We start from the raw sequence: 26,118 nt of genomic DNA, 5'->3' as shown, positions 1-26,118 counted from the left end.
CCAGTCATGGACGACTCTGGGGTTGCGGCGCTCATCTTGCTCTATAGGCCGAAGGAGCTGGCGTTTGTCCACAGACAGCTTCTGGGTCATGTGTGCTTTCGAACTGCTAGGTGGGCAGGAGCTGGGACTGAACAATGGGAGCTCAGCCCGTTGTGGGGATTCGAACCGCTGACCTTCCAATCGGCAAACCCTAGGCTCTGTGGTTTAGACCACAGCGCCACCTGCGTCCCTAGGGTGCTTGCTTACAGGCTGCCAAACGGAGAGAAAAGAGATGTAGGAAGAGCCTGGAGGGTCAGGCCAGTGACCCATCTAGTCCAGCAACCTCATCTCACAGTGGCCAACCAGATGCCTGTGGCAAACCCATAAGGAGGATCTGAGCACAAGAGCCCTCTCACTTCCTGTAGTTTCCAGAAGCATTTAGTGCCTCCGACTATAGAGGCAGAGCAGAGCCATCAGTGCTAGTGGCCTTCAAAATCTCCTCTTCGATGAAAGGGCACCTCTTCAGACAACGCAGAGCTCCTTTACAATTCCCAGCACCCTTAACAAACTACAGTTTCCAGGATTCCTGGAAGGGGATGCCTTGTGCTCTGAATATGTTTTTTTTAAAATGCATTGTTTTACAAGTTTGGTGTTTGGGAGGAAAAGTGGGATAGAAATTTAATACCAACCCTAATACCCATCCGTTCCTGACAGTATGGCCTAAGGACAGTGAGCTGTAGCATGGGAACATTGGGAAGGCTTCTTTATTAGCTGGCTAGGGCGTTTCTGCAAATCTACTTCTTTGCTGCAGAGGGCAGCATCTTTCTTTTAATAGATTTGTTTTAAAAAGCTTCCAATAGCTTCCCGTTCTCCCAAAGATTTCCAGCGCATAGGCACATCACACACAACACAGCACAACTCAACTCAACTCAACACAATCTTCCCTGTATTCTTTTCAGCGCCTGCTAAAAACACTCTTGTTTAGACAAACCTACCCAGATGCTTAGAAAGTTGACGTGAATTTCAACCTGTTTTAGCATTTAAACTTGGGGTAGATTTTCAACTGTTGTTGTATTTCCCCCCTTGATTTTATTTTTGTATCTTTTCGTAAACCCCTCTTCGGGTTGTGGGTAGATGGGAACACACTGCCTTTGCTTGTAGGTAGTGCCAAGATGGAGCTATCTTCAAATATCTGAAGGGCTGCCATGTGGAGGATGTTTTCTGCTACTCTGTGGGGAGGATCCAAACGGATGGATTCAAATGATAAAGAAAGGAGATTCTAGCTAAACATCAGGAAGAACTTTCTGGTGGTAGAGCCATTTAACAGTAGAATGAACTCCCTCAAAAGGTGGTGAACTCTGCTTCCTTGGAGGTTTTAAAGCAGAGGTTGGGTGGCCATCTACCAGGGGTGCTTTAGCTGAGGTTCCTGCATTGCAGGAAGTGTTGGGATACTGCCAGGGAGACAAAGTCCATCATGGCCCCACGTCTCCTCCGGAGCGTCCATCGATCTCCCGTAGACATGCAGTATCAGCAATTAGCGACACGAGTTCCGGAATGTAGTCCCACATTCCAGGGCTGGTGCACACTCTTATCAGCAGATAATGCACAGCGAAAGATGCACGCAGGAGAGCATATTTACAAGTTTATTCAGCGTTGGTCAGAACAAAGGAAAAACATGACCGCTTGCTTCAGCGTTCAGGCACGAAGAGAGCGAAAGCAAAGACACAACAGAAACATCCTGTGAAACAGGAAATACGCAGGCTGTGACACAAACATCCTGCTCCCTTTTAAGGTGGAACGGAAATATCCTAACAGGAAGTTGGGCTAGAGGACCCGCTGGGTTCCTACCCCCTCTACAATTCTAGGAAGTGCCATAACTCTGTCCAAATGTGATCCTATTTATCCAAACAGAGTCTGCGCCTGTAAGCACTCAGTTCATAGGTTGTGAGTGATGTCATATCATCAATTCATTGATTAAAGGGTAACAACAAGAGCAAGAACAAGAACAACAACAACAACACATTATTTATACCCCTCCCATCTGGCTGGGTTTCCCCAGCTACTCTGGGCGGCTTCCAACAAAATATTAAAAATGCAATAAAACACCAGCCATTAAAAACTTCTCTAAACAGGGCTGCCTTCAGATGTCTTCTAAAAGCCAGATAGTTTTTTATTTCCTTGACATCTGACAGGAGGGCATTCCACAGGGCGGGCGTCACTACCCAGTTGGTCCAACGTCAGTACACCTGTTTCCACCCAACTTTTCCATATTACCATCTTTTTTTGCAATTCTTAGCATGGGGTTCCCCCACAAAGTAAGGTTAGCATGTGAAAACGGATCAAATTTCTTTTTATTGTTGAACCTAATGGGCCCCATATGGCAAAATGGGTGATTTGTTACAAAACAGACAGACACCTGCTGCTTCACCTCAGGCCTCTGCATTCATTTACTGCACCTTCCCAACCCAACCCTTCCTACAAGCATAAAATGAACAGGAATCCTTTAGATCTCTTACCGTATCTGGGACCTCCTCGACGATGGGCCTGCCAAAGGCAGAACAAGGTATAAGTCAGTACTGGGAACATCTTCCTTGGGCCTTCCCAGTGAAGGCATCATTTGTATGGAGGGAACTCAGTGATGGAGGCAGGCGAATTGTGGCCTTCCACGCTCACACAGGCTAAGGAATTATCTGACTCCAGAACCCTGACATTTGGACCAGGAATGTGCATTTTGCAATGAGCAACGCACCTGGGAGCTAATACCTGTCCTGGGGGTGGGGGTGGGGCACTCAGCAAGGAAGCGGCCAATCTGGACGGGAAGAACATTCTAGATCAGGGCCCTGAGGCTTACCCTCCTGCTTCAGAAATAAAGCAACCAACTAAAGTCTTCTTCTTCCCCTACTTTTAAAATGTGTTTATCAAACAGTTTGGTCCACAACTCTCAGTTGGGTCTGTGGCAAAGACACAATCCAGGTAGAGATGGTCAAATACAAATGACTCTCCATTTACACAGGGGTTACATTCTGAACCCCCGTGCACACCAGTGAAATGGTGAGTCACCTGTATCAGCTCATCTTTGCTGGTCCACAGAGCCGCATGAGCCGGAGGAACAGCATGGCTTGCCCAGCTGATGTGCAGAAAAGCGGCCGCAGCTGCGCTTCCCCGCATGTCAGCTGTTAGATGGGAAGGCCTCCTGCTTGCGAGAAGACCTCTCCACAGAGCCTGAAGAGGATGCCGTCTTTGGGCTCTGGGTAGAGTCATCTCGTGAGCCAGGAGTGCTCCCCATTTCCGGGATCCACTTCCGGTTTCCATGTACCACACATGTGCACGTGCAAATAGAGTGCACGGCAATGGGGAGTTGCCTGTATGTCATTTTTTGTTTCTGTCAGTTTCTCATTTCCCTGCCTTTCCACACCAGTTCATAGCTGTCAACTTTCAGATTTGAAAATAAGGGATCAGCAGCCTCGAAAATAAGGGATCAGCAGCCTCACCTGTCCCGGGGACAGTCCACAGGATATCTAACAATCCGGGATAGCAGCGGGAAACAGCGGGAAACAGTGCTGGAATAAGGGAATTTCCCGCAAAAAAAAAAAAGGGGGGGGGGGAAGGTTGACAGCTATGCACCAGTTTGCATTTTAAAAAAAGCATCAAAATGCACCAACATATTAGTGCAAATTTACCCTAATTTTTGCAAAACCATTTTTACTGATATAATGCATTTTTGTGTGTCATTTCGCTAATTTATGCATTTAAATTCTCAATTTGCCCCTGCATATGTGTTTTTGTACACATTTCTGGGCTGGAGAATTGCACTTCCAAATCTGAAGAACGTGCAGGTTTTGAAGGATGGCTCTGCTTTGGTTCTCAGATTCTTTGTGTGTGACTTGAGTGAGTTTGCCTTTAAATGGAGATGGATTGGATTGCCCCTCCCCCTTTTCCTAGACCCAGGTTCTTTGCAAGTCATTGGGAAGCAGGTTGCCCTCCTGTCAATTCAGCGGCCCACCCTACCTGGGAGGCTTCTCTGGGAGAATCTCCAACACAGCATCGTGGGGTGGCAACTTATCTGGGTTTATCTGCAAGACAAAAGACAGTCACTAAAGAAAACTGTCAGGTAAAGGCTGCTGTCACCCATACCCCTGACCCTCATTACTCAGAAAACAGTGGAGGCCCAAAGTGGCAGCTGTCAGTGTGGTGCCTTGCTACATTTCCCCCCCCCCCCCGCAGCAGTTGTGCTTTATTTGTTTGTTCGTTTGTACAGTGGTACCTCGGGATGCGAACGGGATCCGTTGCGGAGTCCCGTTCGCATCCTGAACAGAACGTAAAAGGCGTGGGCACGTGCGCAGGTCGCGTTTTGCTGCTTCCGCACATGCGTGTGACGTCATTTTGAGCGACTGCGCATGCGGCGAAACCCGGAAGTAACGCGCTCCGTTACTTCCGGGTTGTCATGGAGCACAACCCAAAAGCGCTCAACCTAAAGCACATTCAATCTGAGGTACGACTGTATCTGTATACCTCTATATCATTAAAAAAAACTGCTTTACAGCAACCAAAACATACAATACAGTGGTACCTTGGGTTACAGACGCTTAAGGTTACAGACTCTGCTAACCCAGAAATAGTACCTCAGGTTAAGAACTTTGCTTCAGGATGAGAACAGAAATCACACGGCGGCAGTATGGCAGCAAGAGGCCCCATTAGCTAAAGTGGTACCTCACGTTAAGAACGGTTTCAGGTTAAGAACGGACCTCCAGAACGAATTAAGCTCTTAACCCGAGGTACCACTGTAATACCATAAAAAGCCATATAGAAAGTTCAAAACAGATATCAGTTAACCATGACAGAAAGTCCTAGTCTTAATTGCCTGCTCAGGCCTGTTTTCATCAAGCGTTTAAAAGTTGGCACAGAAGGCACCTGCTGAATCTCTAGGGCAGGGGTCAGCAAACTTTTTGGGCCGGTCCACCGTTCCTCAGACCATGTGGTGGGCTGGACTATATTTTGAAGAAAAAAAATATGAACGAATTCCTATGCTCCACAAATAACTCAGAGCTGCATTTTAAATAAAAGCACACATTCTAGTCATGTAAAAACATGCTGATTCCCAGACCATCCGTGGGCTGGATTGAGAAGGCGATTGGGCCGGATCCAGCCCCTGGGCCTCAGGTTGCCTACCCCTGTTCTAGTGGCAGACAGTTCCACAGGACCGGGCCAATGACACTAAAGGCTCTATTGCTCATTGTTGTCAAACAAGCCTCACTACGCCTCCTGCAAGTGATCTGGGTGACCAAGATGGGGGTATAAGGGTTTAGGCAGTCCCTGAGGTATCCTGGACCTAAGTTGTTAAGGGCTTTTTAAATTAATACAAGGACCCTGAACCTGGCTTGGGAGCAGGTGGCTGTCAGTTTTGCAGCACTTTGGTATGGCTGGGGGCTGATGGCAGTTGGCAGATGGCTGCCACCCCATCACCAGAATCTCAGGGAATTGTTGTGTTTTCCTCCGAGGAATTTGAGGCAGCTTATATGGTTCTTTCCCCTCCCTCCTGCTCCCTCAACAGACCTGTGAGGTAGATAAAACAGAGGGGTTGTGACTGCTGCAAGGTCACCTAGGCCCCTTCTGCACTATAGCGCTAAAGCAGGTCCTACCACTTTATGAACAGGCATGGCTGGGAGCTGTAGTTTGAGGGTGCTGAGGGCTGTTTCCTGATTCCCTTCACAGAGCTACAGTGCTCAAAGTGGTTTTACAGTAATTCGCTCTTCACAGGGAAGCTGCATAAGGCGGGTGGCGTGTAAGGGCAAATCCTTGCACCGACAGAGCCAAAGACTTAAGTGACACTTTGGATACAAGCAAATAGTAATAACAATATTTAATGTCATTTCAATCCAGCCCTCACAGGAATCTATTTCTCCTTTCTATGTTCTGCTTATCCATCCATTTATCAATCTATCATCAATCAGTAGAAAGACACTTGATTATTTAGTTACTTTGGAACTCCCTGCCTATTGATATCAAGCAGGCGCCTTTGCTGTGCTCGTTTTGGTACCTGCTAAAAACATCCTTGTTTAGACCAGCCCATCCAGATGCTGAGAAAGTTGATATGAATGAATTTTAATCTGTTTTCATATTTAACTTTTCTACGTTTCAGAGAATTGTGTCAATTTTTTCTTGTTTTCTTGTTTTAACTTTTTGTAAACCGTTTTGATGGGTTTTTTAAAAAAACAATCAAATAGTATATAAATATTATTAAATAAACAAACATATAATCCTCAGTGTCATGCTAAATTAAACCAAATCCCCTTTGCTGTTACTGCAAATACAGTCCCTACAAGGAAGGGCATGTAACACTAATTCACACTAAACGAATGTGAAGGTAGACAGCAACAGACTTGCAGGGTACGACAGGCTCTCACTATACAGTGGTACCTCAGGTTACATACGCTTCAGGTTACAGACGCATCAGGTTACAGACTCTGCTAACCCAGAAATAGTGCTTCAGGTTAAGAACTTTGCTTCAGGATGAGAACTGAAATTGTGCTCCGGCGGCGCGGCGGCAGCAGGAGGCCCCATTAGCTAAAGTGGTGCTTCAGGTTAAGAACAGTTTCAGGTTAAGAACGGACCTCCGGAACGAATTAAGTACTTAACCCGAGGTACCACTGTATATGACAAATCAGAGGGAAGCAACTACAGAGCTCAGCCGGATTTCCTCTCATGGAAGTACATAGGATTGCAGCAGAAATGGTTTGTTCAGCCCCAGCCGCAAGAATCCCAAAGTCAAAGAAAGACTGTAAGGATTCTACTTCCTCCTCCTGCAGCCCCAAATACTCACTGTTGCAGAGAATGGGCGGTAATACAGTGCCATCTGAGTGCTTTGGATGTGCTCACGCCATCCCATGGGGGGCAGAAATAAAAAGATCCTCTGGCAGAGATCAGATTAACAAGCCTCTCCACTGGTTGCCAGGCGCCTGTCACTCCAAACAGCAACCTCCAGAGGTACGGCACAAACTCCGGAACCGCAAAGCAAACAGGTGTGCTCACCTGTCCTCCCGGAAGAGGCTCCAGAGGGCTTTGCATCACATCTGCCGGCTCCATCGCCAACAGAGTCAACTGCTAATGGGACGCAATGCCAGCTGGACCCTAAACTGCAAGAGGGCAAGCCACAACTCTCCTGTGGGCAGGGCAGGTGTTGGCACCTGATTGCAGAGGTGACCTGCTGCCCAGCTCACTCCGGAAGCTGCCGTTGCTACAACACAGCTCCTTGTAGCAACCAGGGTGTCAAATCTCCTTTGCCACACACAGGGACACAAATGCAGCACCTGTTGAATGTTGGGTTCTTTTTGGACAGTTGTTAAAGACGCAGGTGCCTTGGCAGAAAGCAGAAAGGACTACAGAAAGCAGAAAGGATGCGGGTGGTGCTGTGGGTTAAACCATTGAGCCTAGGGCTTGCCGATCAGAAGATTGGCGGTTCGAATCCCCGTGACGGGGTGAGCTCCCGTCGATCGGTCCCAGCTCCTGCCAACCTAGCAGTTCGAAAGCACGAAGTGCAAGTAGATAAATAGGTACCGCTGTGGCGGGAAGGTAAACGGCGTTTCCGTGCACTGCTCTGGTTCGCCAGAAGCGGCTTAGTCATGCTGGCCACATGACCCGGAAGCTGTCTGCAGACAAACGCCAGCTTCCTCGGCCAATAAAGCGAGATGAGCGTCGCAACCCCAGAGTCGTCTGCGACTGGACCTAATGCTCAGGGGTCCCTTTACCTTTACCTTTAAAGGCGCAGGTGCCCTGGCAGAAAACAGAAAGGACTACAGAAAGCAGAAAGGATGCGGGTGGCGCTGTGGGTTAAACCACAGAGCCTTGGGCTTGCAGTTTAGAAGATCGGCAGTTCAAATCCCTGTGACGGGGTGAGCTCCCGTTGATCGGTCCCTGCTCCTGCCAACCTAGCAGTTCAAAAGCATGTCAAAGTGCAAGTAGATAAATAGGTACCACTCTGGCGGGAAGGCAAACAGGGTTTCCATGTGCTGCTCTGGTTCGCCAGAAGCGGCTTAGTCATGCTGGCCACATGACCTGAAAGCTGTACGCCGGCTCCCTTGGCCAATAAAGCGAGATGAGCTCCACATCCCCAGAGTCATCCGCAACTGAACCTAATGGTCAGGGGTCCCTTTACCTTTATCTTTAAAGGTGCAGGTGCCCTAGCAGAAAGCAGAAAGGACTACAAAAGTTGGACTACAACACTTGGAGGGCCCTGGGTCATCCGCACCAGGTGAAAGGATTGAGATGGACTGTAGGAAGGATGCACACACATATGAACACTTGCAAATCAACAGCCCCTGGTCCCCTGGTCAACGGACGGGGACATTTGCTGCGATGCTCTTTCTGGGAAGCAGGGGTGCCAACGGAGGTCACTTCTACACCATAAATTGAAAAGTGGACATCCAATAAAGCTGAATGTTGAGAGATTTGGGACAGATAAAAGGAAGGACTTTTTTATGCAGCACATGGTTAATCGATGGAACTCCTTGCCACAGGAGGCAGAGATGGCAACCTACTTGAGTGGCTTTAAAGGAGGATCAGACACATTTGTGAAGGAGGAGAGGGCTGTTGGTGGCTCTGCTCTTCTTCCACAGTGGGAGGCAGCAATGCTTCCAGATACCAGTAGCTGGAGAGTGAAGGGGGGAGTTGCTCTTGGGCTCAAATCCTGCTTGCGGGTTTCCTTTTGGGGCATCTGCTTGGTGTGGGATGTGAAACACAGAGCAGTCAAGTACAACATCCCTAGAGTGGACATAAAAAGGGGGTGTCTGGACCAGCCAGTCGGAACTTCCTGTTTCCTCCTAGGCTGGGACAGACTTCCTCTACATGTGACCAGAGGTGGGCGTGACCTTACCTATGCAAGTAACAAAATACCTCAATGGAGGTCGTCATCTCTCTCTCTCTGACTACATTCATCGAAGAAGTAACATCTGCTTATCCTAAGATGCTCTCTTGGCTTCAGCCAAGAGAGGACAAAGGAGCTGTCTCCTTATCGGATAGTTTCCAGGTGTATGTTACTTTTGTAACTTGAGTCTGCCTTCTGGGATCCATCTGTGAACAGAATGTGAGTGAGTAAACTCTTTTATAGAAGACTGCCGTGTCTACAGTGGTTCCTCGGGTTACAGACGCTTCAGGTTACAGACTCCGCTAACCCAGAAATAGTACCTCGGGTTAAGAACTTTGCTTCAGGATGAGAACAGAAACCGTGCTCCTGCGGTGCAGCGGCAGTGGGAGGCCCCATTAGCTAACGTGGTGCTTCAGGTTAAGAACAGTTTCAGGTTAAGAATGGACCTCCAGAACGAATTAAATTCTTAACCCGAGGTACCACTGTATTTCTTTTATGAGGAACGAAAGGGGAAATTGCCAGGCAACTTATTTTAGAGGCTTTAGCGAGCCTGAGCAAACGCATCCGTTGTGCAAGTTTAAAAAGGGGAATGTTACTCTGCTAAATTGTAGAACTTGTTAACAGAAGTTGGAAAGGATATAATCAAACAATATATCCTCTCCTGCATCCCTGAACATTCCCACACTTGGCCACTGTGAGAACAGGGTGCTGGACTGGGTGGGCCATTGGCCTGATCCAGCAAGCTCTTCTTATGTTCTTAAGTGCTTCTGGACAACTTTGAATAGTCATGGCTCTCCCCCCAAAGCATCCTGGGAGCTGTATTTGGTCCAGGGTGCTGAGAGTTGATGGGAGACTCCCTATTCCCTTCACAGAGCTACAATTCCCAGACTTCCCTGGGAAGAAGAAGGATTGCCAGTTAAACCACTTCGGTGGTACAGCAGGGCTTTGACTGTATGGTGGGGGCTGTGGGCCCCTGACTGGCCTGGCCTCCATGGGTAGCAGAGCCCCATTGTGTTTCCCGACCCCCACCAGCCAGAGCCCAACCTGAACTCTCTTTGTCCTCCTCTCTGACTCAGCGCCAGGCTCCTTTAGAGATGACAGAGAGAGGTATCAGTCCCTCACTCCCTGTTGCTTAGATGCTGAGCACCAGAGCATTTTGCTGCCTCAGCACCTTTCTCTGCCATGCACTCCGCTTCTCATGTTTCAAAGGCTCAATTAGCTGCTGAGGCTTCTCAGCTTTTAAAGTCTCCCTTCGTGACTTTCCTGGGAACGCCTCAGATCTCCTTGGGCATCAGCTTGGTTTGTTTTGCTGCATCCCTCCTGTATCTGTCTATGGGGGAGAGATTTGGCACGGTTTGCATCGTCCGCTGTGTCTTCTTTCAGCGGCCAAAACGACCTTGTGCTGGCGATCCGCTGCTTTCATTTCCCCTGTAAAGTTGCATGTGTCTACTTTGGGAAGGAACGCTGGGAGCTGCCTTCCACCGAATCAGGACATTTGTCTGTTTAGCTCAGTGTTGGTCACACTGTCAGGCAGCGCAGCAAAGGCTCTCTGGGGTCCAAGTCTTGCAGGGGTCTCTCTCAGCCCAACCTGGAGATGCCATTACAGTGGTACCTCAGGTTATATACGCTTCAGGTTACATACGCTTCAGGTTACAGACTCCGCTAACCCAGAAATAGTACGTCGGGTTAAGAACTTTACCTCAGGATGAGAACAGGAATTGTGCGCCAGCGGCGCGGTGGCAGCGTGAGGCCCCATTAGCTAAAGTGGTGCTTCAGGTTAAGAACAGTTTCAGGTTAAGAATGGACCTCTCGAACGAATTAAGTACATAACCCGAGGTACCAATGTAGTGGAGACTGAACATGTGCAGAACATGCTCTGCAACTGAGCTATGGTGGTTCTTCTTTGGGGAAGCGACAGCCTTCAAGACATGTTTTATTTTTTATTTATTTGTAGCATTTCTATCCAAGACGCTCAAGGCGGTGAGCATGCTTCTCCCCACTTCCTCAATGAGCCCCCACAACAACCCTGTGAGTTAAGCTAGGTTGAGAGGCATTGGTTTGCCCAAAGTCACACCCAGTGCGCTTTATGGCTGTGATGGACAGCTGAGCCAGACCGGAGTCTGAAGAAGAAGAAGAAGAAGAAGAAGGAGAAGAGTTTGGGATTGATATCCCGCTTTATCACTACCTGAAGGAGTCTCAAAGCGGCTCACAACCTCCTTTCCCTTCCTCCCCCACAACAAACACTCTGTGAGGTGAGTGGGGCTGAGAGACATCAAAGAAGTGTGACTGGCCCAAGGTCACCCAGCAGCTGCATATGGAGGAGCGGAGACGCGAACCCGGTTACCCAGAGTACGAGTCCACCGCTCTTAACCACTACACTCACACTGGTGATGCAGCCCCTCAGAAATCGCCCCAAGGGGGCTGGAGCCTCTCTCCGATTGGCTATCAAGACAGCCAGTCAGAGGGGGGTGGAGCCCCTGGCGGAGGAAGAGGAGTGCGGGGGGAGCACACCGCCCCTGGTAGTGTGATCCCGGGAGGGTGCCATCGTGGCTGCCCCCCCGCCTGCGTTTGGGCACCATGCCCCTGCAGGCGACGCCCCCCGCCCCCAGGATGCGTACCAGCCCCACTCCTGCCTGCTTTTTGCCACCCCACCCCCCTGGTGCTGGAGCATGAAGCTCCGCCACTGGGTGCAGGCGGGCACTATCCTGCCACATGCTTTAGACCAGGGGTCAGCAACCTTTCTTAGCCGTGGGCCGGTCCACCGTCCCTCAGACCTTGTGGGGGGCTGGACTATATTTTTTTTTTTGGGGGGGGGAATGAATGAATTCCTATGCCCCACAAATAACCCAGAGATGCATTTTAAATAAAAGGACGCATTCTACTCATGTAAAAACATGCTGATTCCCAGACCGTCTGCGGGCCAGATTAAGAAGGTGATTGGGCCGCATCTGGCCCCCGGGCCTTAGGTTGCCTACCCCTGCCTTAGACCCAACCAGTTATATTTCCTCTGCTATCTATTTCATTTATTTACTGCATTTATATCCCACCTTTTCCTCCACGGAGCTCAAGGTGGCATACGTGGTTCTCCCACCTCCTCATTGAATCCCACAACAATCCTGTGAGGTAGGCCAGGCTGAAGGGCAAGAGTGACCAGCCCCTGAGGTCGCAGCCAGTGAGCTTCCTGGTGGAGCGGAGACTTGAACCCTGGTCTCTCTCAGCTCATAGTCCATCACTCTGTGTGTGACACCACCCCTGGCTCTCTGCTAGATTTAATAGGTCAAGTGGGACCAATTAAGATCAAGGGGGCACACTGCTGGGTGCAGAATTTAGCCCCTTGACCGGACCCTCAGAGACAGGGCACAGAGGAGAGAGACAGAGGCAGAGATATACCGTATTTTTTGCTCTATAAGACTCACTTTTTCCCTCCTAAAAAGTAAGGCGAAATGTGTGTGCGTCTTATGGAGCGAATGCAGGCTGCGCAGCTATCCCAGAAGCCAGAACAGCAAGAGGGATCGCTGCTTTCGCAGCGATCCCTCTTGCTGTTCTGGCTTCTGGGATTCAGAATAATTTTTTTCTTGTTTTCCTCCTCCAAAAACTAGGTGCGTCTTATGGTCTGGTGCGTCTTATGGAGCGAAAAATACAGTACTTTGTTGCTCATCAACTCTGTCATCCTGTCAGCTGGGGACCTGCTCCTTCACCCTGTTTGCGCATTGTAAGATTTCACAGAAATGTGCTTTAGTCTCACAAAGTACGGGAAGAGTACTTCACGCAGACAACAGGCCAGTGGTGGTGCCGTGGTTAGAGTGTCAGACTAGGCCAGGGGTCTGCAACCTTTAAGACAAAAAGAGCCACTTGGACCCGTTTCCGAAGAAAAAAAAACTGGGAGCTGCAAAACTCGTCATTATAAAAATAACTTTTTTGTCATTTTTTATTATTTCTTTGTTTGACCCCTCAGAATTACTCCTCCTCATAGAAATAAATTTTAAATTAACAAGTTACCTTTTTGTGTGTGTGTGTTCTTCACTCCCCTTCAAAACAGTGACCAGCGTACATGCCCCCTTTCAATGCAGTGACCAGCTTACATGCCCCTTACAATGTAGCGGGCGGGCGGGCGGGAAGGTGACGTTGGGACGGTGAGTGACTAACGCACGCCCCGCCCCCATGCGACGTCACAGCCAGTACAGCGCCCGCCACAGTGGGGAGTGTCAGGGCGCACAATGCGCCTCCTCCCCTCGCTAGTATCTGCCCCGGAGCCGCGGCAAAGGTGTAAAAGAGCCATATGTGGCTCCAGAGCCGCGGGTTGCAGACCCCTGCAGCGGCGTAGCGTGGGTTGTCAGCACCCGGGGCAAGGCAAGTAATTTGCGCCCCCTAACCCCTAACCTGCCGCCGCTGCCAGCTTCTTCTTGCTGCTGCCTGGGCTGGGGCATTTACGGAAAGGTAGCCACGGCAGCAGTGGTGGGTCCGTGTCAGGTGATCTGAGGCGAGTTGCCGCTGGCACTGCCGCCCAAACGACGCCGCTTGCCCGCCGGAGGAGGAGGACAGAGAGGTGAAGAAAGTGCAACATGGCCCAGCAGCTGCAGCAGCAGCAGCGGCGGCGGGGCTGTGAGGAGGGGCTGCCTGGCGCGCCCTCCGCGGCCCTGACGCGCGGGGACCGCGGCAAGCGCTGAGAGCCGCTGCCAGCTCATCGGTTCCGCGAGACATGGGGCTCTGCTACAGCCTGCGCCCAAGGCTCTTCGGCGACTCCGGAGGCGGCGAGTGCGCCCCCCAGATGTTACGCCCGGTGCGGCCGGCCCCCCTGCACCCCCCACGCTACGCCACTGGACCCCTGGACTAGGCCCTGGGAGACTAGAGTTCAAATTCCCACCCTCTCAGCCATTGAGCTCTTTGGGTGTGATATTGGGGGCCAGTCACTTGCTCTCATCCTAACCTACCTAGCGGGTCTACTGTGAGGGTACAATTAGGAGGAGAACCACGTATTGCACCCTGAATTCCTTGGAGGAAAAAGTGAGACATAAATGTAATATATAAATAATTAGTAAGTACTTTAAGCCTGCGCATATTCAGTTTTACATGCTTGGCAAAATAATTTAAGGGTGGGGCAGAAAGGGGTCAAGCACCTGGGGGAAAAGACTTTGGCAATCCCACCTGTCATTCAACCCAATGTGTTTTAACTATACAACTGCAATTTTGGCTTTAGGTATGATCCCTGGAACGTAACCCCTGTGAGTGTTGTGGGCTTACTGTAATAAGTCAGTAAATATGGGCAAGCCAAAGTTATTATAATTTTTTAGAGAAGTAACTCCAAAAACACTTGCAAAAAAGAAGCAGCAAATCTGTATCTATGTTAAGAATATGCTTCACCTCAGCCAAACAGATAAGTGGGGATGTGGCCATAGATGTTTAATACTTAAAACCCTAATGAATTAGCATCATTAGTGATCAGTGGCAAAGCAAGAGAGTGGCTTCCTCTTTGAGCCTTGGAGCAGGTACCTGTCCGTCTATACTTCCATCGCTTGGCACTGCTACAGGGGCCACACAATACCCTTCCTGCAGCGCCTGTACTTTGGAACTCCCTGCCAATTGATATCAAGCAGGTTGCCTTTGCTGTGCTCTTTTTGGTGCTTGCTTAAAAACAGATTTATAGAATGTATAGAATGTATAGAATTTATAGAAACTTTAAACTGTTTCATATTTTAACTTTTGTATGTTGTAACACACAATTTTATTGATTTTCTTGTTTTGTCTTTTTGTAAGCTGCTTTGTGGTTTTTTTAACAACCAAGCTGTGTATAAATCTTATGACATAATAAAATAAAATACAGTGGTGCCTCACAAGACGAAAATAATCCGTTCCGCGAGTCTCTTCGTCTAGCGGTTTTTTCGTCTTGCGAAGCAACCCTATTAGCGGCTTAGCGGATTAGCGCTATTAGCGGTTTAGCGGCTTAGCGGCTATTAAAGGCTTAGCGGCTTAGCAGCTAAAAGGCTATTAGCGGCTTAGAAAAAGGGGGGGAAGCGAAAAAAATCGCAAGACTCGCAAGACGTTTTCATCTTGCGAAGCAAGCCCATAGGGAAATTTGTCTTGCGAAGCGCATCGAAAAACGGAAAACCCTTTCGTCTAGTGGGTTTTTCGTCTTGCGAGGCATTCGTCTTGCAGGGCACCACTGTATATTGATGGTGCTGTGAAAACAGAGAGCAGCATTGATACCCTGAGAGGTGGCCTGGCCAAACAGCACTGTAGACAGTCAAGGGGACACATCCCTCAAGAGCAAACCATGCTTTTGATCATGAAATCAGACAACACGACGGTGGCTTGAGCCACACTCACCTGTTTTAGGTCAAACAAGGAACTCTTGTGTTCAGGAGCAATGAAGGAACTCTGGAAAACACAATATAGTTTCCCCTATTATTTTCCTCCAAGGACAATCCTCACAGAAGAAAATGGTTATAAAATCAAATCCACTGAACATGGTGTGGATATGAAGAATGCAGGTCGGGGGAATCTGGGTTCTGAACAGATATTGCTCCTGGTTCCCCAGGAATGCCCTGCACCACAAAGATGTCGAGAGGTAGTCATGCAGGTTTAGAGACACTCGTTTTTATTTAATGAGATTTGCAAATGCAGTAAAGAAAAGCAAGCAAACAAAACATCAAGTTAAAAAAAAAGAATAAAAACAGTCAAAAGAGCAATACAAAATAGCAGAATAAAAATCATAAAGGTAAAGGGACCCCTGGCCGTTAGGTCCAGTCGCGAATGACTTTGGGGTTGCGGTGCTCATCTCGCTTTACTGGCCGAGGGAGCCGGCCAGCATGTGGCCAGCATGACTAAGCCGCTTCTGGCGAACCAGAGCAGCGCACGGAAACGCCATTTACCTTCCCACCGGAGCGGTACCTATTTATCTACTTGCAATTTGACGTGCTTTCAAACTGCTAGGTTGGCAGGAGCAGGGACCGAGCAATGGGAGCTCACCCCGTCGCGGGGATTCGAACTGCCGACCTTCTGATCAGCAAGTCCTAGGCTCAGTGGTTTAGACCACAGCGCCACCCTCGTAGAAAGCTTTAAAAAAGAATGAGTAGCATAAAATATATTCCATGGTGGGGTACAAGGTTCATATTTAGATGTAACTTATTAAATAATCACAAATGTTGCCAAATAAACTCTTTTAGTAGGAATGTGCCAACTATAAGAGTGTTTGGTCATATCAATCACAAATCGCCCCAAGCAGAAGCTGGAGGGGCCCACCTCATCCCTGGCAACACATAGTTTATAAGTTAGTTTTTTTGGAAATGGTAATAAGCAGGATTTCCTAAAACCCTCAATCCAGAGAGTAAAAGGATGCATCCTTCCTCCAGAGATCCCTAGATGGGCGGCAACCAGCAAGTATAGAATTATTTGTTGAGGAGTAACAGCAACAGCAGTCACGAAATTAAAAGACGCCTGCTTCTTGGGAGAAAAGCAAAGACAAACCTAGACAGCATCTTAAAAAGCAGAGACATCACCTTGCCTACAAAGGTCCGTATAGTTAAAGCTATGGTTTTCCCAGTAGTGATGTATGGAAGTGAGAGCTGGACCATAAAGAAGGCTGATCGCCAAGAATTGATGCTTTTGAATTATGGTGCTGGAGAAGACTCTTGAGAATCTCATGGACTGCAAGAAGATCAAATCTATCCATTCTGAAGGAAATCAGTCCTGAGTGCTCACTGGAAGGACAGATCCTGAAGCTGAGGCTCCAATACTTTGGCCACCTCATGAGAAGAGAAGACTCCCTGGAAAAGACCCTGATGTTGGGAAAGATGGAGGGCACAAGGAGAAGGGGACGACAAAGGACGAGATGGTTGGACAGTGTTCTCGGAGCTACCAGCATGAGTTTGACCAAACTGAGGGAGGCAGTGGAAGACAGGAGGGCCTGGTGTGTTCTGGTCCAGGGGGTCACGAAGAGTCGGACAGGACTAAACGACTAAACAGCAAGAAGGCCAGCTTCAGCTCCATTCAAGATGGATGAGAGACACAATTTAGCATCCAAAGTGACTTGTTTGCCAACAATAATGTCAATCTCCATGGCAGAGAACTTTTGCTTCCAGAACTTCTGAATATTCTTATATCCCCACCACATATGTGGATAAGTTCATTGCACACTCATTTTTTAAAAAAATAAAAGTATGACTTCTATCCAAAGCAGCACTAAGTCACTCATTCTGTTAGTGCAATGGGTTCCTTTCCTCCCCACCCCTCCTGCAGGCCCCCTAAATCTGTTCTGGGGTTTCCCTGCAACCTGCCTGAGCAAACAGGGGAAGGCACAGAGTGCACATGGGGGGGGGTGTAGGAAAGAGGGAAATGTTCCATTGCACAAGCATAAATCATTGCGCTAGCAGAAGGAGTGCATTGGACAGCACCCAATATTCCTATGCAGCTTTTCCTGGGAGGCTTACAGAAGGTAAAATTTTGAATTTGAATTTTAAAATAGAACAACCCAGAAGAATAAAGCCCATTCACAATAAACTCCTGCCTTGAATCAGAAAAAGGAGACAAACATTACGCAAGGTTCTGCAACCTGAATCACAACCCCTGTAGGGTTTAGATGTGTGACACCTGTGTGACATATACAGGGCAGCCATTTGACCTTCGCCTTCCACCTTCATAAGTCATTACAAGCTAGATATTTACGCCTCAGCGGAGGTCTCCTTGGGAGACGAGTGGTTCAGCACGTGTTTAACACCAAAGAGGTAGGGCTCACAGCGGCTCCCATCTGATTTGGGAACTGCTGAGATACATCCCACACAGGATCTTATTTCCCTTCCTATAGGAGAAGCGAACGTTGGTACTTACCATGATAAGTTCCTTCTCTGTAGGGAGAAATATGATCTGGCCCTCCCAGGTACTGCTGTGTACATGGGAGAGGTCATCAGACACAGAGCATGGAGGGTTGCCCAGGGGGCCAGATGTACCTCCCCACAATGTTCAGGGGCTTCCTATCTCTCCATCCCTCTTGCTCTTTAGCACATACCAGGGGCAGCAACGGCATCCCCCTTCTCCTCCTCACCTGCCCTATCTACCTGGCAAACTTGGGACAGGAGTCCCACTGGGACTGCTGAATTTCCTGCTAACTATTTGGTTTCCTTCTTTTTTACTCTGTTAGTTGTTTATTCCTGACTGTACAGTTACCTGCTTAAGCACAAATTGAACTGGAGATAAAGTGGTTGTCCCTGCCCCGGGTATACTCTAAAAGCCCCCACAAACAAACAAACCAGTTACTTCCTGCCAGTGGTAAGATGGGCAGTGACAACCCCCACAGGATCATACTTCTCCCTACAGAGAAGGAACTTATCACAGTAAGTACCAACGTTCGCCTCTCCCCAGTATACACGCAAAATATTGGGTTGTATCCAATGTGCCTGGGATGCGGGTGGCACTGTGGGTTAAACCACAGAGCCTAGGGCTTGCTGATCAGAAGGTCGGCGGTTCGAATCCCCGCAACAGGGTGAGCTCCTGTTGTTCGGTCCCTGCTCCTGCCAACCTAGCAGTTTGAAAGCACGTCAAAGTGCAAGTAGATACATAGGTACCGCTCCGGCGGGAAGGTAAACAGCGTTTCCATGAGCTGCTCTGGTTCGCCAGAAGCGGCTTAGTCATGCTGGCCACATGACCCGGAAGCTGTACGCTGGCTCCCTCGGCCAGTAAAGCGAGATGAGCGCTGCAACCCCAGAGTCACCACGACTGGACCTAATGGTCAGGGGTCCCTTTACCTTTACTTTATCTAATGTGCCACTAAGTTAAAGTTGGCTCTCCTCCTCCTTCACTGGCCCTTCATCCTGTACTCCCTCTTCCACAGCAGGCTTCCAGGGACCTGGTGAAGAAATCACTCAGATCAGATCCTCAGCTCCAGCCAGTTCACTTTTCTCCAAGGCGTCATCTTCCCCCTTGCCTTCAGCTACTGGCTGCATTTCTTCGCAGTCCCAGCCCTTCAGCTGTCCACCTGCATCCTGGATCCCTTCAGCCATCCCTTCCATCTGGTTGCCTTACACCTGGGCTCCTGGATCAGTTTAGGCCCCGTGTAGCATCTCATCGGGACGCGGGTGGCGCTGTGGGTTAAAGCCTCAGTGCCTAGGACTTGCCGATCGAAAGGGCGCGGTTCGAATCCCCGTGGCGGGGTGCGCTCCCGTTGCTCGGTCCCAGCGCCTGCCAACCTAGCAGTTCGAAAGCACCCTTGGGTGCAAGTAGATAAATAGGGACCGCTTACTGGCGGGAAGGTAAACGGCGTTTCAGTGTGCTACACTGGCTCGCCAGATGCAGCTTTGTCACGCTGGCCACGTGACCCAGAAGTGTCTCCGGACAGCGCTGGCCCCCCGCCTCTTAAGTGAGATGGGCGCACAACCCTAGAGTCGGACATGACTGGCCCGTATGGGCAGGGGTACCTTTACCTTTACCTTTAGCATCTCATCAGGCAGGGCTCTGACTTTTTTCTCCAAGGAGGCTTCTCCCACACTCTGCTTGCAGCTGCTCCATTTTATCGAGCCACTGGCTCGGTCTGCTGTTGATCCAGTTTGTCAAGCAGTTGATCTGACTGGCCTTGCCGCTCCATTTGTTCCTGGCTTTGCTGCTGGAGCATCAATCTGAACTGCTCTAGAGGTATACCTGCTCCTCCCTTCACCTTGACTCAGGCACACAGGTCCTCCTCCAGGTAAAATGAATCCCACTTTTGACACCATTGTTGCACGCCACCACAATCTATGAGTGAAGTGAGATTCCTGGTGTTCCAGGCATTTACCCAGAGTTCAGTTTCCTTGGAATGAGGGACAGTGCTATGTCTCTTTAGGATATATATGGTTTATTTACACATATATACAGCCTGAGCCTATGATACAGGGGCTCCCAGCATTAACCCCGCAAGAAGGTCTCGCTTCTCCCAAAGCCACAGCCTTGGATTCAAGCAGAAATCAAGCATGCATCTCCCGCTTAGGCTTCTGCCTGCTTCTAGCTCTCTTTCACACACCCCTGGCCCTTTTCCTTCTCATCAATAGCCAGGTGAGGGAAGAGTGATGATGATAAATTCCTTATTAATGACTACAAGAAAGTTAAAAGCTTTGCATTTCCTGCCAGCCTGAGGTTTATTTAGATTCTAAATATATATATATTCCCACAGCTTCCTTTCCCTTTAGTAATTTTGTACGTCTTTCATATGCTAGCAAAGAGAAATTTCCCCGTATGATCTCCCTCTTTTCCTCTCTCTCATTCACCACATATATATATTTGTTCAGTGTTTTCTCCTGCACACTTATTTATTTTACAAATTGCTTGGGGAGTCTTTTGATGCCTGTGATGAGCTTCAGATGTTGGAATCTATTAATCATCTTGCCATGTCTGCGAAGAAACTGTTTTGCATGATCTCATGGGCCCAGCTGCAAACCTTCCAACCTCCACCCAAAAACACCAGGGGCTACCTAGTGCATTTCGAGGGGTAAATGCAGACAACGGGATTCAGGGGCAGGTCTGCCCTTTTAACATGCCCAAATTTTCTATTCCAGGCAGGGCGAAAAGGAGGCACCTGTGTGTAGGAAGAAAGCATAGAACCATAGAATTGTAGAATTGGAAGGGACCCAGGGGTCATCTAGTCTAACCCCCTGCGATTCAGGAATCTCAACTGAAGCATCCCTGACAGATAACCATCCAGAAAAGAGAGTCTACCACCTTCTGAGGAAGTCAGTCCCACTGTTGAATGCCTCTCACCTTCAGAATGTTTTTCCTGTAAACAGCAGATGAGAATCTCCTTTCTTGTAACTTGAATCCATTGGTTTGGGTCTTCCCCTCTGCAGCAGCAGAAACCAATCTTTCTCCATCTTCCATGTGACAGCCCTTTAGATGTGACAGCTGTCAACTCTCACAACTTCCCCTGGTTTTTTAAGACCCTCAGCTACTGGCTGCATTTCTTCGCAGGCCCTCAACAAATGGGTTTTATGGAGGCTTGAGCCAGGAACCAGGCTCAGGGCGGCTTATATAACATGTAAAAATTACATAATTACAGACATAACAAAAGCAGTCATAAACAATAAACCAAACATAAAAAGTACAGAATGAAATTGAACAATTTCCACATGAATAATAATAAAATCAAAATACAAAATACAAAAATAATATCAATAATAAAATAGTATCAATGATTATTTATACAAGCAGGGCTCAAATACGAAAGTTTGGTTGTGTCTAGACTAACCTTGTGAAGAATACAGAGATCATAAAGATTTGACTGATTATGAAAGAATCTAAGGAAGGGAAATGACTGAAGAACAGATGTAAATGTGAGTAAGACAACTAAGAGACGTGTGGTGAATGTGGTGGAAGTCTTTTATAATATTTTAACTAAGATTTATATATTGCAGTATTTGAAGCAAGGATTTGGTAATATTCCAGGTTATGAAAAGTATTTTTTTCCCTTTTGTCTTTTTTCTTTATATCTTTTATTTTTCATTTTCTTTCCTTTTATTTTTATTAGTTTTCATTTTGGAAAATATGTATATAAGTGTGTTTACAGTGTTATGTCTTGTTCTTTGTTTTTCTTTGTTTACCGTATTTTTCGCCCCATAGGACGCACCGGCCCATAGGACGCACCAAGTTTTTTGGGGGGGAAAGAAAGAAAAAAAATTATCCCCCCCCCGGGCGCTTGTGGGGCCGGCAGCGGGGAGAAGCGCTCTTCTCCCCACCGCCAGCCTTCAGACCAGGTCCGGGGACAGTGGGAAGACGCGCTGCGCCTCCCCGCTGTCCCCGGAGCTTGCGGCGCCGGCAACTGAGAGAAGCACGCGTCTCCCCACCGGCAGCCTCCAAACCACATCGGGAGACAGCGGGATGGCGGTGTTCCGCCTCCCCGCTGTCCCCCGACCTTGTGGGGCTGGCGCTGGCGCTGGCGCTGGCGCTCTCCTGAAGCCTGGAGAGCAAGAGGGGTCGGTGCGCACCGACCCCTCTCGCTCTCCAGGCTTCAGCGAAAGCCTGCATTCGCCCCATAGGACGCACACACATTTCCCCTTCATTTTTGGAGGGGAAAAAGTGCGTCCTATAGGGCGAAAAATACGGTAATTTCTATTTTTTGAAAAAAATTAATAAAAATTAAAACAAAAACAAAAACCAGCAACAATGTACCCCCCCACGGGCCCCAATCATGCACTGAACATCCTATTTGTACAGGGACCTGTGTGCAGATTCTGAGACTTGTATAGTATTTATCTATTACTTATTTCATAAAACTGATACACCGTTTGAAAAAGAAAGTTCAAAGTGGTTTACCAAAAAAAGGACAAAACAGTAGGCCTATCAATAAGAACAATTAGCAAAGATTGTTTAAACTATCGAAAAGCGACTTTCTAAACATCTGTGCAGGCTTGTCTAAGCCAGAATGCTCTGGATAGGCACCAAGAGGACAGAGAAAACACAAAGGCATGCATGGTTCTCCTCTTTCTCACAGAATTCTCACAAGAACCCTGTGAGGTAAGTTAGCCTGAGAGGCAGTGACTGGCCCAAGCCCACCCAAGCGGGGATTTCAACCCTAGTCTCCCAGATCCTCATCCCTAAAAACACACACGCACCTAAGAAGAGCCCTCCGGATGAGGCCCCAGCATCCTGCTACTCAGCTATACAGCTGCAAATACAGTGGAACCTCTGGTTACGTACTTAATTCATTCCGGAGGTCCGTTCTTAACCTGAAACTGTTCTTAACCTGAAGCACCACTTTAGCTAATGGGGCCTCCTGTTGCCTCCGGGCCACTGGAGCACCATTTCTGTTCTCATCCTGAAGAAAAGTTCTTAACCCAGGGTACCATTTCTGGGTTAGCAGAGTCTGTACCCTGAAGCATCTGTAACCCAAGGTACCACTGTAAAGCGCTGTGTGTTGTAAAGTGCTTTATACAAATGCGACACTAGATGGCAGTGGTGAGCTATGGCAAATTCAATATATTTTTTTCAAAACTTTTTTTTTTTAAAATATTCACAACGTTTTTTATATGTGCCTAGATTCCACCCTGTTCTCCCGGTGGCCAACCAGATGCCGATTATGGGAATCCTGCAAGCAGGACCTTAGCACAAGAGCAATCTCCCTTCCTGTGGTTTCTAGCAACTGGAATAGTTTGTTTGCTTCAAGTTGGCCCTGGAATCAGGGTGAAAGAAAGGGCAGGTGGGTCAGTCTTAATGGCTGGCCCTCATTCCGAAGCAATTATGGTCTATGTCTCCCTGGAGAAGAGCAAAGAGTGTCAGTAACTAGAGGTCACGGAGACACAAGATTTACAGATGCTGCTCTGCAGCCCAAGGCCTTCCTGTGTAAATGATGATGATTCTACCAGGATGTGCTCAGGCATTTCTGTTATCTGCAGCACAGACTCATGGCTTGCAGGAGGGCTATTGCCGCTTGCCTCGCTGATGCTCTTGGGGTTCTGCAAAAGCCGTTCTCTGTTGCCTCCTGTCCACAGAATTCCTGACCCAGTTTCTCTAAGCCTGGGAACGTCATCAGAAACATCTTTAAAAACAAAGAGCATCGGACCCAGGAGAGCACCGCACCCTTTCTGGTGCCTGCTAAAAATGTTCTTCTTTTGGCAGGCCTATGCAGATGCTTAGAAATACTGATGTGAATTTTAATGTGTTTTAGTGTGTGTGTTTTTAAAAAATTGTATTGATGTGATTTCTTGTTTTTTTCCCTTTTTTGTAAACCTCTTTGAGGCTTGTTTTACAACCAAGAGGTGCATATATTTTACAAAATAAATAAAAATAAATAAATAAAAAGCCATAAAAAGGGAATATCAAAGCGGCTTACATCAGTAACACATTGCTCAGAGCACTTTATGACAACAATTAAAATACAACCCCATGTGATTAAGCTGTACAACAAATTCCACAATGTAAGAGAAGATGGGGGGAATCTGCAGCACTCCATATATTGTTGAGGATGCTCAGTTGCGTGTCGAGGTCCCCAAGCCACCCCCCAAATAACTCACAACGGACACGTAATTTTTGTTTAAGTTTTTTGGCATGATTTTGGCCACAACTTTATTTAATTACAAAACCGTGAGTGGTTGTTTAGGTATTGGTTAAGACTATCTGTCCCCCCCCCCCCCCCGCCTGGGGACAGAACTGACTTCCAGGCACCACCAAAAGCCAGTGAGGGAAAACAAGTCGGGGGAGAATTGGAGCTGAGTCACAGGCCCTCAATTCTCACCCGCATGCTCCCCGAAGGCTTGCCGGCCCTAGTCTCATTCCAGCGATTGGACGAAAAGATGGCAAGCCCCTGGATTCCTTTAACGGAATTCCCTTTCCGCAGCAACCATGGAGGGGCAGGCCCAGCCTATCCTAACCCCTCCTCCACCAATTGATAACCAATGCCTAACCGCAACCTTACAAGTTGTGACGAGTTGCTACGCAGTAGGCAAAAACCAACTGGCCGGCCAATCTGCCAGATGGACAAAATTCCTCCACCAATTTATAACCAATGCTTAACCGCAACCTTACAAGTTGTGACGATTTGCTACGCAGTAGGCAAAAACCAACTGGCCGGCCAATCTGCCAGATGGACAAAATTCCTACCAGGCCTCTGCCCCAACGGCAGACGATCCCATGACAGGCATAGCAAGGTCAACACAACAACCCCTTACTCTAGGGCAGGTGGGCAGGTGGTCCGTTGCACGCAGCAAAGAGAAAGCTCCAAGCTGCGTGCAGAGTATTTAAACATTTTACCCCTCCCACCAAAATTGCAACATCACTTATGCCCCAGCAAACCAATCGCTGCCCCAGGCCATCTTAAAGAATCTGCCCGGCAACAGAGGGGTGGCTCAGTAGCCCCGACCGCAACACATGCTCTCCATGAAGGAGAACATGCTTTCTCATCAGGCTTTTTTGGAGTTTTATTCTGCCCCCTGCCCCATTTCCCCCACGCCTTACTAAAGGCTTTTTTGTGCTTCTGTGGAAGCCTGCTGTTACCTCCCTCTTGTGCATAGGTGATGCCAGTTTGGCTCCACTCAGAATCAGCAACTTTGCTGTCAATGCACAAGACGCTGTGTGCTGAGCCTATCACCTTGTTCAGGTCCCACAGCCCAGGTTTTAATCCATCAGCTGCTGGCAGGTCCAACTGATGCAGTCCTTGCCAGGAGATGAGCCATTGATAACCTTGCATCTGTGGTGTCCCTGTCTGTTTTCTTATTTAATCCATCCTCTGTCTGCATTGCTCTCCTGCATGCCATTGTTAAAGAGAGTTTCCTGAAGCCCATTTTCCTAATCCTGATATCTTAATTGTACTGAGGATCACTCATGTTTGCATTCCCGTGGGGCTCCTCTGTTTGGCTTTATCCCTTCTGATTTCCCACAGGATTGCCATAGATCTCTCAGCTAGTGGAGTCACTTGACTCTGATGCTCAATATGCCCCCACCCTCAAAGCAGTACGGAAGTTCCAGGCCAGATGTTCTAACACCATATTGACAGAGAGCCAGTGGTGGTGTAATGGTTAGCGTGCCATAACACTAGGACTCAGGGACTTCCACTGAAGCTGAGTGTAGGAAAATTCAGGACATTATTTTTGTATGCCACAACTGCTGCTCGAATATTACTAGCTAAGAAGTGGAAAACACAAGAACTACCAACTGTGGAAGAATGGCAGATGAAGATGATGGACTTTTCGGAGCTAACAGACCTGACCAGAAGAGTCTGCGACCAGAATGAGGAGGAGTACCAAGAAGAATGGACGAAATTTAATGACTATTTAAATACATTAAGTTAAATTAATTGGAAAAAGCTCGCAATTACCAGTTAGGCTTAGGACTTCAATAAGTAATGTGAGGAATTATTATGTTTAACGCTGAATTGGGAAGAAAGACTGATGTTAAGTGATTAAGTTAAGATTTTAAGAACTTGGAAAACCGTTAAAATGATATCCACTGAAATTCAACTAGGGGGATACGAGGAAGTCACTGAACAATGTTAAGAAGATTAGTTTTAATAAGGTTATGATTTATGTTTGTCTGTTTATTGTTAGTGTGTTTCTTAATTTTGTGAAAATCAATATTTATTTATTTTTTAAAAGGATCAGGCATGACTGTTGTGTGTCACATGCCTGTTTACTTCCAGCACAGTCTGCTGGGAACTTCCATTTGTATATTGCTTTTGCATTGCTGCTGTTTTGCTGGACACAAAGGGAAGCAGACATGTTTTCCCTTTGTTCCTGAACTATGCTGAATAAATGCCTGTAAATAATGCTTACACATGTCTCTGTCCGCCATTTCCATTGTGAGAACTTATTCACTCTGCTGATAAGAGCGTGCAG

General features: G+C 47.9%; 1 protein-coding gene across 1 annotated transcript in view; it reads right to left on the bottom strand.

Moving 5' to 3' along the window:
- The window catches only part of CCDC33 (coiled-coil domain containing 33), a 110,641-nt gene that overhangs the window by 16,756 nt on the left and 67,767 nt on the right, over positions 1-26,118 (bottom strand). The window contains exons 10-12 of the mRNA XM_028743828.2: positions 15,164-15,214; positions 3,988-4,052; positions 2,496-2,523 (exon numbers count right to left, since the gene is read on the bottom strand). Of these exons, the coding sequence (XP_028599661.2) occupies positions 2,496-2,523; positions 3,988-4,052; positions 15,164-15,214 (144 nt within the window). The remainder of the gene's footprint in view (positions 1-2,495; positions 2,524-3,987; positions 4,053-15,163; positions 15,215-26,118) is intronic.

This window comes from Podarcis muralis, chromosome 9 (genome assembly GCF_964188315.1).
Source record: "Podarcis muralis chromosome 9, rPodMur119.hap1.1, whole genome shotgun sequence".
Lineage (NCBI taxonomy): Eukaryota > Metazoa > Chordata > Lepidosauria > Squamata > Lacertidae > Podarcis > Podarcis muralis.
The sequence above is the reverse complement of the archived record's forward strand: the minus strand, read 5'-3'. Positions and strand labels throughout refer to the sequence as shown.